A 14281-nucleotide genomic window follows, 5' to 3' on the forward strand; every position below is an offset into this window, starting at 1 on the left:
CTGATCTCCTCTTTAATCTGTAGGCCACTGTTGCTTACGGGTACAAACCAGTTTATTTATTTAAAAAGCATTCAATGGGTGACTTCTATGTTTCAAGCATTTGGCAAAGGCTTGTCAAAAATATCTAAAAGGTATGCTGCACATAAACAGTTTCTAAAATACTGTGTGTTTTTTAATAAAATTTACTTTCTCATGTATCATTTAAAATACTAAAACTATAAGCTTATAAGATTGTTTAAATTTTAAAGTTAATTAATTTTATTTACTTTGTTTTATTCAGTCGAATTAAATGAAGAAAAGAATAAAGAACTGGTAGAGAAAATGGAGATGGAAATTTCAGAGTTAAATGCAAAGTTAAAAATTCAAGAGAAGGAAAAACAAACTGAAATAATCAAACTACAGCTAGAGGTAAATGTTTAAGACTTCTACATTTGAGGATGCATCCCTTAATTTAGACTGTACTTTGGGCATTTTTTTATCACAGTGAGATAAATTCGGAAGTAGCATTCTCCGCAAATGTCAGCTATGCTGACATTCAACACTTGGCCTGAAGGTGGGGCTCTTCAGTCGTTTAAACGTCCTGGTTTCTCGAGAAGTATTGTTTCCTCTGAGGGGGTCGGGTAACTCAGGGATTACCTGCATTTTACAGCTGAGTCCAGGCAGGCTTCATAGGACTGTCCCCCTTCCCCCCAGTGGGGAGTGTCTCTAATCCTTAGTATTACTCTCGCCTCTGCAGAAATGGTGGAAACATGTAGAAATTCCTTTCTCTTAGGATAAAAAGAGACAAATGTCTCCATAACAAATGTGTAGAATATCATAGAGGCAGACAAACCAAACTTTTTTTATTTAAAGGGACTTCAAATAGGGCATCTGGAAGGCTGAGGTTCTAGTTCTTAACTGGAAAGCCCTTAAGTAGGTTCCTTAACCAGGTGTCAAAATATAAAGATACTGATATTTGACAACATATTTGTTCCTTAAAGCTTTTTCTAAATTTTACTAATCTCCCTTTCCATCATTTTTTATCACATTCCCCCATCCTGACTCCCACTATACCTTATGGTGTCATAATTCACCATTAGTTAAGATGATTTACTTTCATGTTCCAGCTGGTTTGGTATCCTGGGGTTCTTGGTGAGGTACAGTGTTGAAACGTGTATAATCATTAAGCAAAAGATGGCTCTGTTGACTTCAGAGGCTCTTGGTGGTTGCTACTGCCTTCCATCAAGTGAACCCACACACCACGGAAAGGCTGGATGGGCAGCTGAGACACAGAGGAACTGCTGTTAACTCCCACCCCTTGATTGGGGTGTGCATTTAATTTGCCATCCGGACCCTGTTAGCCCAAGTCTGTTGTGTGACTGACAGACAGAACTCTTCCTGCTGTTTATTTTCATTGTCATGATCCATTTCTCTCCCCAAACCAGAACACGGTCTCACAGACAGTTTATTCTTAGTCCACAGGGAGGCTGCACTAAACTCAACCTGAAGGAAAAGTGATCATGGGAGATTTTGCCAAAAATATGGCCTGTAAGAATGACCTTACAAGAATTTTTTTAAAAACCTGATTCAGTTTAATGTCAAATTAGCAAGAGTTCAAACTAAATCAACAAAAGCAAATCCAAATTCTATTATTCCGTCTCAAAGTCTGTACAGAAGGGGATATGAGTTTTCTCTCATGACTGTTAATTAGCTGACATTTTTTTTACAAAAACACTTTGCCCAGCTGGCGTGGCTCAGTGGTTGAGCATCGACCTGTAAGCCAGGAGGTCACAGTTCGATTCCCCATTGGGGCACATGCCTGGACTGTGGGCTTGATCCTCAATGTGGGGTGTGCAGGAGGCAACCGATCAATGATTCTCTCTCATCATTGGTGTTTCTCTCTCTCTTTCCCTCTCCTTTCCTCTCTAAAGTCAATTAAAAAAAAAATATTTTTTAAAAAGCACTCAAAGTAATGTGAAACATAATCTCTTTAGGTTAACTAGATTCTCAACCCTCTTAACTAGATACTTAACCCTGCATGATAGAAACACCTGATACTCTAAGAAAAGATGATGCTAACCCCACCCAGAATCTCTAGGGTAGTGCCCAGTATTGGGTACTTTTAAAAAGCTCCCCAGGTAATCTTAGCATGCAGCCAGGGTTAATCTTGTTTGGGTGTTCTTTGCTCTATTTCTTAAAATAAAGACTTTTCTATCTTCTGTTACACCTCAAATATACTTAAACTAGAGGCCCGCTGCACAAATTTGTGCACCAGTGGGATCCCTCAGCCTGGCCTGCAGGATCGGGCTGAAACTGGCTCTCTGACATCCCCTGAGGGGTCCTGGATTGTGAGAGGGTACAGACCAGGCCAAGGGACCCCACTGGTGCACGACTGGGGCAAGGGAGGGACGTGGGAGGTTGGCCAGCCAGGGAGGGACCACAGGAGGGCTTCAGGGCATGTCTGGCCCATCTCACTTAGTCCTGATAAGCCAGACCCCAGCAGCAAGCTAACACTAGCCAGAGTGTCTGCCCCCTGGTTGTCAGTGCACGTCATAGTGAGTGGTTGAGCAGCCTTAGCATATCATTAGCATATTATGCTTTGATTGGTTGAACAGCTGACCGGTCTACTGGACACTTAGCATATTAGGCTTTTATTATATAGGATTACAGATTAAATGTCAAAGGATATAATGGATTGTATTTATATTTATGGAGACAATTGTTTCTAATTGTTTAACTAGAATGTTCCCAATAACTTTCTTTTTAAACTTGATTCAGTTTGATGCCAAACTAGCAAGAGTTCAAACTAAACCAAAATCATATCCAGATTCTACTGTTTTGCCACAAAGTATCTACAGAAGGGTAAGTTTTTCTTCCATGCTTAAGAAAATAAAGTCTCTTAGTGTGTTTCCTTCCATAAAAGTTGTCAATATTTACTAACAATATGCTTAATACTTTTTCTTAAAATACATCACACAATCAGAAAGATTAGATTTTGAATAATCTTTAAAGGTCACTTTCAATTTAAACTCGTAAGTTTTAGTGGTTAATTAAAATACTAGAGAAGTCCTCTGACTCTGGATGGTCTAAGGAATTCTGTGATGTATTTTGAACTAATGTGGACTGACTTCTGAAGCTATTTCAGTACACAGTACATTTCTTTTTGTTCAACTCCTTCTTTATTTATGCTTTACAATTTCAAGTTCTCTAGGGAGACGGGAACAAACTAAAACAAATGGTGCTAATGTGTATTTTTGCATCCTTATGCCCATTTTACCCCATTAAGTCCCACAAAAACAAAATTACACTTTTTGAAATGTAAGGTCTTTTTTGAATACCTACTTCTATTTAAACTAGAATTTTAGTTTTTGTTGTTGTTTTGTTGTTCCTTGTACTTAATCTTATCCTTTTTGGATTACAATAGCAAAATTTTTCTGCTTTATTTAGAAGCTTCAACATCTTCAAGAAGAAAAAAACAAGGAGATTGCAACTCTTCGTAACACCATTCGAGAACTGGAGCAGCGCCTCTCTGTTGGCAAGGATCCTCACCTTAAACGTAGACGGTTTTAAGGACAGCAGTAAATTCATTTGTTGCTATTTAACTCCTTTAAAAGCAGTTGAAAACTTTACTTCTGTTGTTAATATAATAAACTGCCTAAATAATAACAATGTAAGAGACAGCTTTAGACATTTTAAATTGAGTTTATTGAAATAAATCCACACTTTGGCCAACTATGTACTGCATTCTTACTTAATAGTATTAACCATAACGGAGTTCAGGTTCATAGGACTTAGTTTACCTAGTGAACCATCATTGACTATGGAAATACTTGCTAAGCAATCAAGAGATAGACAACATTCTTTTCTCTTTCCCCTTATATCTTTCAAGAAAGGCATTCTCAAATCTTAAAGAGTTTGATACAATGCAAGGTAAAGAAAACAATAGATAAAGCCTTCTTTCATAGGTGATAATAAAATTTAAGATTTGAGTCTTAGATATAAAAAAGTATAAATGGATATTTAAAATGTAGTCAGTAGCAAGGTACTCATATGTTAAGTAGCAAGAATTCACTTCTTCCTTTAAAGGTATAATCAGTTAAAACTCTAAGATTGAAAAGACAAAGGTAACATTGTTTTGAGAATTAAGAAAAAATGGAAAGCATGTCTTTGTTGTTCTTCCTCCATTCTAAATTGCTAACTATCCAACAGGAACCCCTAGGTCATAGTTTATGTTCCTGTTCTCATTAATGCAAGTAGAATGCTGGAAAAAGAAAAAGAAAGACAGACTAACCAAGCACTGCAATCACCTTTCAGTTGCCCTCTAATGAAAAAAAAAAAGGTTTGGGTCAAATTTTTCTTGGGCATAAATCTTAAAATTTGGAAGCCAATATAGTAGATTTCTTCATTTGCACAAATCCAATTCCTAACTTTTACCATTATTTATTAGGTAGTTTATAAATCTGCTAATCGAAATTGTGTCTAGACTGACTTGGGAGTATATCCTAGTTTAGATATTTAGTTTGAAGGTCACTGTCACATTTCTGCCTCAGTTTTTCAGCTTCAGGTGTTGCTGGCTTCTGTGGGCTCGAGCTGACCTGCCTGTCAGGCCGCGGGAGGCAAGCGTCACTGTCAAGACTCAATGACGTTCTCCTCGGCCCAAAGCCCCAATCAGCTGCATAAAGAGGGGAGGGCTTCTCTACACTGTCAGGTGATTGCGGACCCTGTGTGCTCAAATACCAGATGGCGACAGTGTCAGCATCAGCTGCTAGCGGCTGACTCTGACTCTCTGGGCAACTTTCAGAGTAACTGATTTATACACCTCTTTCCTCAGAGTTTCTTCTGTGGAGAAGAGAGTGGTAAACTTTCACTTCCTGGCTCGTCTCAACGCACGGGGTGATCCTGTCTTTGGGGGCTCTTGAGCTTAAGGTGGTGGTGAAGATCTGGAAAAAGGACGCGCTCAGACGCGTTTGGTGCCGCTGGCTGCTGGTCCTCTGAGAGCTGGGCGATGGGAATGTGCTGATGCCCATGCTTGCGATGGTGATGGTGATGGTGATGGTGGTGGTGGTGTGGCTCCGGAGCCTCGGTGGTTTTGTTCACAGTAGGCAAAGACACATTCTTACAGAAGTCTGAAACATCTTCCAGTGTCTGAAACAAATTCATCAATCACTCATCAACACATGCATAGATTCAGCGTGAATGCCCGAATAATGATTTGCAGAGCGACCATGAAACTCCAGCTAGTTCACTAGGATGGAACTGGCTTTGTGTGTTGGGAAAGAAATCTCAGTAACGAGTAGAAAACGAATCCCATTTCAGAGTAAATGCCGTGATCCAACTGCAGGACGGCAGGCAGCCTAGACCGTGGGAAAAGCTGAACGCCTCGCGCCCTCGCTCCGTGAAGTCGTTCCCTGGGCCCCGCTCCAGTTCAGGCGACACACTGTGGTCGCGCTTTGCTGTCTCTGTGCTCTTGCGTGAACCACGCTCAGGATTTTACACTGACGTGCCTTTATGTTGGCTGCGTTCTTGGAGCACTTACACTCTCGCAGCATCATTTGCTGGTAACTGCAATATGTGATCTAAATTGTTTTTCATGCTCTAAACCAGAGGTTCTCAACCTGTGGGTCGCGACCCCTTTGGGGGTCAAACGACCCTTTCACAGGGGTCGCCTAAGACCATCGGAAAACACATATAATTACATACTGTTTTTGTGATTAATCACTACGCTTTATGTTCAATTTGTAACAATGAAATTGGGGGTCACCACAACATGAACTGTATTAAAGGGTCGTAGCATTAGGAAGGTTGAGAACCACTGCTCTAAACTCTAGACCAAAGCGGCAATATGGATCTTGAAAAGATATCTTAAAGAATAGGTCACATGACAGGGAGTGTGCGTGATGATAAAAATTACTGTTGCAGTTTCTTTTTAGTACACCAACAGTGACTAGCTAACTTGGTCATGAAACATTAACTTATTTCGATAACTCCTTAAAGATCTCCTCTTTTCTCCCAGTAAAAATTATTGAGGAAAATACCGTGAGAGAGCAGTTTCCACATTTCTCTTCACAGTAAGCAATCTTAATGGCCTGCTCCACGAACGGTAACCCTAGGATGGAGAAAGGCAGGCCAAGGTGATACACAAGGCGGCCACACCTGGAAAAAAAGGACAAAGATGGCGTCATCACAGTGTTCTCTGTATCGTGCTCCTGCCCCAGCGCAGTTGGAAGAAGGCTGTGTAGGGTCAGAGGTCTCATAACTAAGACAGGTCGGACCTTCAGGAATGGTTCTTTGGCGGGACTCAAGCTTCCTGGCGCTCAGCCAGCTCAGGTCAGAGCAAGATGCAGTGAGTCTAACACTAGCTTTTAGAAATGTTACAGATATCTCGCTATAAGCAATATCAAAACTGTAGTCTAGTCATTGTGACTTAATCAAATATAGTTTTGTAATTGACCTAAAAATTCTACCCATGCCCAAACCACTGACATCACAAATTAATCTCTGCAAATCATACGCGCTGCTCACAGCTGCTAAGGCAGCACGAAGTCCACACAAGAAGTCACAGCCTGACAAAACATCCTAGACTCTTGGTCAGTGGTCCATTTTCTTAAAAATAAATCTGAAGCAACAAAAACTTCACAAGGAAAGACACAGAGTTACAACATTAGGCATGATCAGAAATGGTGGAGGTGAAATGTCCTTCTTGCACACATTTCGCCCAGTATATATGACTCTCTGTGAATAGCAAATATTTATACTTTGCAGTAGAACTTTGAAGTCCTAAAAGGATGACATAATATTAAAAATATTTCAAGAAAGACCAAGGAGGACTTAGGCCTGGCCAAGTCTGGTTCACCATCTCCGAAGAACCAACAGGAAACACAGTGCCCACTAGGAATGTTAATAACATCCTAATATATGCACTGTTTTATTTGTTCATGGAATCAAAAGCAGATTCAATTATTATCCCTAAATAATTAACACAGTTTATAGTTCCAAAATTCAGGTATGCAGTCTTAAAAGTATTAATTAGATTAGAGATAAGCAAGTGGTCTGCAAAGTGTGGTTATTTTTGTTTGTTTTCTTTATTTTTATTGTTGACACTATGACAAGATGTCCCCATCCCCCCTTGCCAACCTTCACCCAGCCCCCACCCCCCCTTCCCTCTGGCCATGGCCACACTGTTGTCTGCTGTCTGTGTCTGTGGGTCATGCATATATGTTCTTGGACGAATCCCTTCACCTTCTTTCATCCAGTCTCCCCAAAGTCATTCTCCTGCAATATTCTTAGATTAGAATTGTACGTGATATACAAATCGATCCTCATTTGTGTTTAACCAGAACACCAATTTACACGGGGGAAAAGTATAGTCAGTTTTCTTTATTTCCCTACTGGAATAGTGAATTTTTTGTGAAAAAATTATTTCAAAAATATCAGAACCAAATATTTTAATGGGCTCACTTTGAAACTAAATATTTGGTAATAAAATAAAAGCAAGGGCCTTATCTCAAATCAATTTCTATTAAATTAAATACAAGCAGGCATCTTTAATTTCTGGTGTTGTACGTGGGTGTGTGTGTGTGTGTGTTTGTACAAACCTGTCATATATGAGGAAGTCATCTTTGTTCCCATTTAAGAGAGTCCAGACATCTGTTTGGTTTTCTTCTTGTTGATAAACAGGAATATGTTCTGAAACCGCATTTTTAAGAAGATTGTATCTTAATCGAGAAGGGAGTCCTTGATGATTAACAACAATATAGGAGATGTTAGAAAAACCTTCTTTCTCCAGCTTTACTCGCAGGTCTTCCAAACTAAAATATTTGGGAAAAATACAAAAAAAAAAAGAATAATCTCACTTAATTTTATTAGTGACTTATCTCCTCCTCCTCACTCTTCGTTTTCTACATGAAACATTCTTACTATGTTTTACTTACTCATACCCCTTCTATATAGTGTAAAGGACTAAAACTTTCATTTTTTTAAATTATTTACTGAGCACTTGTGCCCAGTTAAAACCTTATGCTAAATGCTTACACAAACATGAGTTCATTCTGTTCTCAAATTAATCCTATGAAGTGTATATTTTTAATCCATCTTACCAAGAATTCTACCCAGTCAATATCTGGCAAGTAACCCAACAAATATTTTTATACATATTTGTTGTATAGATTTAACAAATGTATGTAAATATACATGCTTGTTCAATGACCCAAGACCTTTGTGGCAAGTCTAGTGTTTCTTCTACTCTGGTGAAGCCTTCATCTTTGCTTGCTACCCTGAAATGACTAAGGTATTTGCAGAGTACATTTCAGAACATTTCCATTACACAAGTAATACCTATGTAGGAGGACAGTATAAAATACAGGTCCACAAAAGGAAGAAAAAATTGTCACAGTCCCAGGAAAACCACTGTAAACATTTGGCATATATCCTCCTATTCTTTTTTCTTCTAACATGTTCTATCCAAAGATGTATGGTTTTTCCAAAAACGTGATTTCATAAATATATTGTTTCTATTTTTATTTTACTTTATGTCTGTCTGTATTTAACAGTTTCCCTGAAGAAGGTCCAGACCCCAGACCCCAGCAAGTCCATCTTACCTAGAGGCCTGCCTGAGGCAGAAAGATCAGCTGGCTTGCAGAAGGGCGACCAGGACCACGGAGCCAGAGGAGCTCAGCATTGGGTCCTGCTCCCCGATGCTCCAGGCCGGAGGTGGCTTACAGAAGGGGCTTTGCCCCTGGCTCTCCGTGCCTCCCCAGGGGAGGAGACAGAGAGCCAGGGCGATCCCCAGGCTTCTCCACATTGCTGGGCTTGTCCTGAAAAAGAGAAGCGCTTTCTGTCATCTTCAGGGACGGCTTCGGTCCTCAGCAGGCATTTCTGTGAGTCCAGTATAACCCTCTTTCCTATAAATATGTAGCCCTGGGTCCCATCGCCACGTTGTTGGGCTCATTATGTTGGACCTCCATGCACCAAATCTTCCTTGAAAGGTGAAAAGGTCAGCCAGAGGCAGGGTAGGGGTCCAAGGACCCCCGAACTGTCCAGCTTAGCGAGATGCTGCAGCAGCACGCCATGGAGATGCGCCTGAAAGGGAGCCAAGCCCGCCTCTAGGAGAGGGTGCGTGGGAAAGTTTGAGACTCTGCCGCCATAACTAAGTAACATTCTGTAACATGGTTTGATTTTTGAGATACACCAAGTTCTGATTGCTTCTTTCCACCCTTGACGAATCTAAGAAAGGAAAGGGTACATCGGGGATTCTGCACGGAAATGAACAGAGCATGAAACAGGGAGGTGGCTCATGGGAGGCCCTGAGCTCTTCAGGAGCAAACCTCCTCATTTGTATATCTCTTGGGTATAGCTCCCTATTGTTGCTCTTGTTTCTAAAAGCCTAATGCTCGCCCTAGCCGGTTTGGCTCAGTGGATAGAGCCTCGGCCTGCAAACTGAAAGGTCCCAGGTTCGATTCTGGCCAAGGGCACATGCCTGGGTTGTGGGCTCCATCCCCAGTGTGGGGCTTGCAGGAGGCAGCCGATCAATGATTCTCTCTCATTATTGATGTTTCTATCTCTCTCCCTCTTCCTTCCTCTCTGAAATCAATAAGAACATATTTTTTTAAAGCCTAATGCTCTGCCGATATTAAAGGATCTGAATGTCTTCAGATAGAAAGCTACCTGCCCAAACGTTACTTCCACATCCAAGATAAGTACGGACCAAGGAAAAAACCTTACTGCGGAGAAATACTGCATAGCCACTGCCCCCTGTGCCATTAAGACTCACTGAAATCTACACTCAATTAGTCTATTGGCTGCAGATACTTTCTGAAAGTTTCTGTGACTCGATGACACATTCTTGGGTAAAAAGTTGCCCTCTCTGAGTAGGAAAGTTAAATGCCTGACTGGAAATATTCCCAGCGCTAGGGCTAGCTCTCTCAGCAGACAGCTACAGATAAAACAGGTGACTTGTAGAGAGGTGGTGAGGAGAAGAGCACATTCAGCTGAGATGAGCAGAGCAAGAAAAATCCACACCTGATCATTTTAATGTAAGACTAGGGAAAGAGATGGGGACAAAATTCCAGGGCTAGGAAGCTATGCCTTTTCAGGAACAGATGTGGGATAAAAAAAGAAAACCACTTTTTATTTAAGGGGGGAAGGAGAGAACGGGAAGCTAATGATAAGTTTCCCAGAGTGAGCCCAAAATCAAGAGGCTAAGATCAGATGGATTGGGCTCAATGCACAGGTAGATATAGATGGGACTCATAGCACCTGGTTATCTTCCACATTATTTAACACCACAAAATTCCTACTTATATTTCATAATAAGAGCCTAACTAAATGAGGAGAGGGGTGGTTAAGAAAGAATAAATAATTTATTAAGGCCACCCCAACTAGTATAACATTTTAAAAACCCTAATATTTACAAAGGGGGAAGATATATCTAGATGAGATCTAGGGGATTCTTTAGTATAGTGTTTGTATTGATATAGTTATCCTTATTTTAGCTACCATTTATCGAGCACTTAAAACTGGATGCAGGAGTGCTGAGCAATTGCGTACATCATGTCAGTTCATCCTAACAACCACATGAGCATTATTTTGCAGTTGAGGAAACTGTGGCGCAGAGGGAGTTTAGGCAGCTTGCCCACGTCCACACAGGCAGTAAGTCCCCAGGAAGACTGGACTCAAACCGGTTTGCTGACTAAAACCTGACCTCTTAGCTCCTGAGATATAGTGTAGTTTGGAGGTAGGTCGCCTGTAATAACCGCAGCAGCCAGGGCTTTTTGTTTGTTTGCCGATGCCCTAGAATGGCAAAGGGGGCATTAAAATCATGCAGGCCGTTTTGTTTCTTCCTGGGATGGCTAGTGTATCCCTACTGCCTAGAATCTAAACTCAGTCAATACAGAGCCTTCAGCATAAAGTCGGCTCTTGGCACTCTCACTTTTCCACAGCGCGTAATGTTCAAATGTTTGCATAGTGAGTATAAATGAAAAGGCTATTTCACTCCTGTCCCTCATTTTGTTTTTTGTGTGTGTTTTTTTGCTTGTTTGTTTTTTTAGTTTTGGTTATCTATTGACATCAGAGAATTCCAGTTTAAAAAGAATTTCAAACCAATCCTAGGCATTAAAAAATAGCCATATAGCTGAGGTTAATTTTCTAAAGTCAAATAAACAACCACCCTCCCCCAACCCCAAACAGCAATGGGACAGCCATAATGTTTTGTTTGCTTATTCCTCCAAAAGCCAGTTTACCACTTGCTGGAATCCCAGCCCAGAAACCAGCCTGTGAATGTGGGTGGCTCATAGCCCTGTTTCGTTTTTTGATTAAAAAAATAATAATAACTCAAGCCATCAGCAGAGGGTAGTGGATTAGAGTTCACACTTTCAGATTACCCTCTGTTGTAACCGACAGGCTGTTCAACTGTGTTTAAGATCTTTTTTTTTTTTACATAATAGACTTTTGATTATAATTACAGCTGTCAGACAGTTACATAAAAATAATGAAGATAAATAACCAAATTGGATTTACTGGCATCTGAGCCAATAACAATTAGAACGTATTTATAAATGTCACTGATCTCACCACTTTCAATCACAAAACCTGATTTGCCGGCCACAGGCAGACCCACCTTGGTTAGAATTCCCCATTAGAAGCCAGGATATCAGAATCTTCCACATTATTTAACACCACAAAATTCCTATTTATATTTCATAATAAGAGCCTAACTAAATGAGGAGAGGGGTGGTTAAGAAAGAATAAATAATTTATTAAGGTCAACCCAACTAGTATAACATTTTAAAAACTCTAATATTTAAAAAAGGAGTTTCCCATCCTCTTCCCTTGAACTTCAGATGGGCGTCGGAGGGTCCTTCCTCATTCGCCGGAGAGCACCCACTCACCACTGAACTGCAAACTCTGTCCCAGGCACCGATCATGACATGCGTACGTGCACCTCTTGCAGGGTGACTATTCCTGCACAGGGGACCAAACCTGCTCTCCCTTTTTCTCTCTTTTCTCCAACTGCTCACAATATCCCGGACATTCCTAATCCCTGTAGAATGGCCTCTGCTCTTCAACTCTGTGGGCTATTTTTGCCCTTCGAGTCCTCACTCTGAATTTCAGCGGGAAGTACTTAAGCTGGAACATGCAACGTTGCCCCTAGAACATCACCGCTTTTGCGGTCAAAGTGTCCAGTTTCTCCCCCTCCAGTGCTCCCACCTGCACGCTCAGCTGTGCCTGCGGCAGAAACCCCAGCGACCAAGGTGCCCGCCACAGAACCACGCCCGCCACACCCGTGTAGCAGGGCTGTATTCTCTTTCTTCTGTATTTTCTTTACCTACCTCTTCTTTTAAAACCTATTCTAAGAGGAAAGAAACGCTTCACCAGACTCAGAATCATCTTATTTACCAAACTCTAAAAGAATCCAGTGTGCAAAACACAGAGTTCCTACTTACACAGACAGCCCCTGCGAGGCCGACCTTCCCCTTTGCTCTGCAGCCGCTCCGCCAGGGCCCGCCAGAACCTCTGATATTTATAGTCCTGTTGTTTACCTCCCAGCACCTCCCCCTCCCTCCCCCCTCTCCCTCCCCCTTCCCGCCAGCCACAGTCCCAAGTCCGCGCAGTCCCAAGTCCAGCTCACTTGGCTGTGACCTTGTCAGCAGAGCACCGCCCTGAGCTGATCATTACAATCACCCCCAAAAGAAAGGATCAGGCACTGCCCTGAGCAACGTGGGGGCAACGTTTTTGGCAATTACTGATTTATTCCTTAGCCTCTCTGGTCACCCCAGTATCTCGGATTGAATGGTACAGTCGGGGGCGGGAGGAAGGGCTAAGGGGAAAGAGGGCGTCCAAGGAACTTTTTTTCCCCAAACTATCACAGGGAAACACATGTGCTGAGCCAGCAAGTTAAGCTACTGCTTTAGAAAAAAACAAAAAACCTTTTTTCCTTTTTGCTCTGTGGCTGCGAGCCTAACCCCAACTGCGCACTTTGTTAGAAAAATCACCTGCTGTTTGAAGCCTCCCGGTCTCCTGCGGCTACTGAGCAGCTCGGATTGTTTGCTGTTTAAAACTCGAATCAGCCCTGGCCAGTTTGGCTCAGTGGCTAGAGCATCGGCCTGCGGACTGAAGGGTCCCGGGTTCCATTCCCGTCAAGGGCACATGCCCAAGTTGCAGGCTCAGTCCCCAGTAGGAGGCATGCAGAAGACAGCCAATCAATGATTCTTTCTCATCATTGATGTTTCTCTCTCTCTCCCTCTCCCATCCTCTCTGAAATCAACAAAAATATATTTTAAAAATAAAATAAAATAAAACTCAAATCAGTGTGGCTCTCACAGGATCTCTGCTCTTTTTCACTTAAGGAAAAGAACAAGAAGATAGGCCTCCTACCGAGGGAAAGCAAGCCTCACTTTGCTTCCACACAAGCCCTACTCCCCGAAGACCTGTGTATCCCACAGGTCTAATGTAAAGTCTTTGCAAAAGAAGGACCATGCAAATAAATGTTAGTAGTGACAGTGGCTGGACATGGAAAAGGGTGTGGACATTTCAAAACATACAAATAAAGTGGAAATCCCTGCTCTCTCAGAAAGGGGGAAATGCTGCCCCTGAGCCTGCGAGTGAGCACACGCGGCCGGTGAGGAGCAAGGACAGGCGGGGCGTCCCCGTCCCCGGGTAGCGGGCAGCAATGCTCTTCCGTAGGCCTCGCTTGGCACTCCCACCCGCTCCGGTCAAACAGACCCCTGAGTGTTGGCAAGGTGCAGGAAGTAAAAACGAGGCTCAGACATTACCATTCCTGAAAGGAAACTTACCACTGAAGTAGAAGCTTGACATTTGAAAGCCAACTTCTTCACTCCCACTAAGCAGGGTCCCAAGCCCCTTTGAGAACCCAGGTAAAGACTTAATTTCTCCCCAGAAAAAAAAAGCATATAGATGCATACTTGCTTTTCACAAAAATATTGTGCACAATTTTTGTGAAAAGCATATAGTCCCCCCTGTAGTTCACTTTCTTGACAGATTAAAATAGTCATATTGGGCCTGTCTGCAGCAGGAAACAGGATTCCACCATCACCTCCTCTCAGAAGGATCCCCTCCCATGTGCAGCCAGGGCTGTGTGTGCTGTCTCCCCAGACGGCAACAGAAGATGGGGGGCTTGTGGTAGTTAAAGGGGATCCATTCTTAGCCTCTCCTATATCAGGAGCCCTGAGAGCAGACAGCATTTTTTTTTTTAGCTTTTTATTTTTTTATTGGCACAGTCAGCATTTTTTAAAGAAACAGAATTTTAAAACAAACATGCATTGGGTGTTAAATCAAATTACATTAA

The 14281-nt window shown here is 42.0% G+C and overlaps 2 protein-coding genes across 4 annotated transcripts in view; one reads left to right on the forward strand and one right to left on the reverse strand.

The window, feature by feature from the left end:
• Positions 1-3713, forward strand: part of CCDC152 (coiled-coil domain containing 152) — a 26291-nt gene extending 22578 nt beyond the window's left edge. For both annotated transcript variants that reach the window (XM_081089602.1, XM_081089601.1), the window contains exons 7-9: positions 281-408; positions 2758-2841; positions 3427-3713. In XM_081089602.1, the coding sequence (XP_080945728.1) occupies positions 281-408; positions 2758-2841; positions 3427-3549 (335 nt within the window). In that variant the 3' untranslated portion in view covers positions 3550-3713. The remainder of the gene's footprint in view (positions 1-280; positions 409-2757; positions 2842-3426) is intronic.
• Positions 3662-12466, reverse strand: SELENOP (selenoprotein P; the record flags this gene model as incomplete). 2 transcript variants are annotated; one of them, XM_081089599.1, is made up of 5 exons in its annotated part: positions 12420-12466; positions 8577-8792; positions 7575-7787; positions 6015-6132; positions 3662-5124 (listed from the first exon to the last, which is right to left on the reverse strand). In XM_081089599.1, exons 2-5 carry the CDS (start codon positions 8777-8779, stop codon positions 4540-4542), a joined length of 1119 nt encoding a protein of 372 aa, XP_080945725.1. In that variant the 5' UTR covers positions 8780-8792; positions 12420-12466. The 2 variants fall into 2 exon arrangements, with proteins under 2 accessions (XP_080945725.1, XP_080945726.1); XM_081089600.1 differs by having other exon boundaries at positions 4609-5124.
• Positions 12467-14281: the final 1815 nt, after the last annotated feature.

Source organism: Myotis nattereri (assembly GCF_964212035.1).
Source record: "Myotis nattereri genome assembly, chromosome: 4".
Lineage (NCBI taxonomy): Eukaryota > Metazoa > Chordata > Mammalia > Chiroptera > Vespertilionidae > Myotis > Myotis nattereri.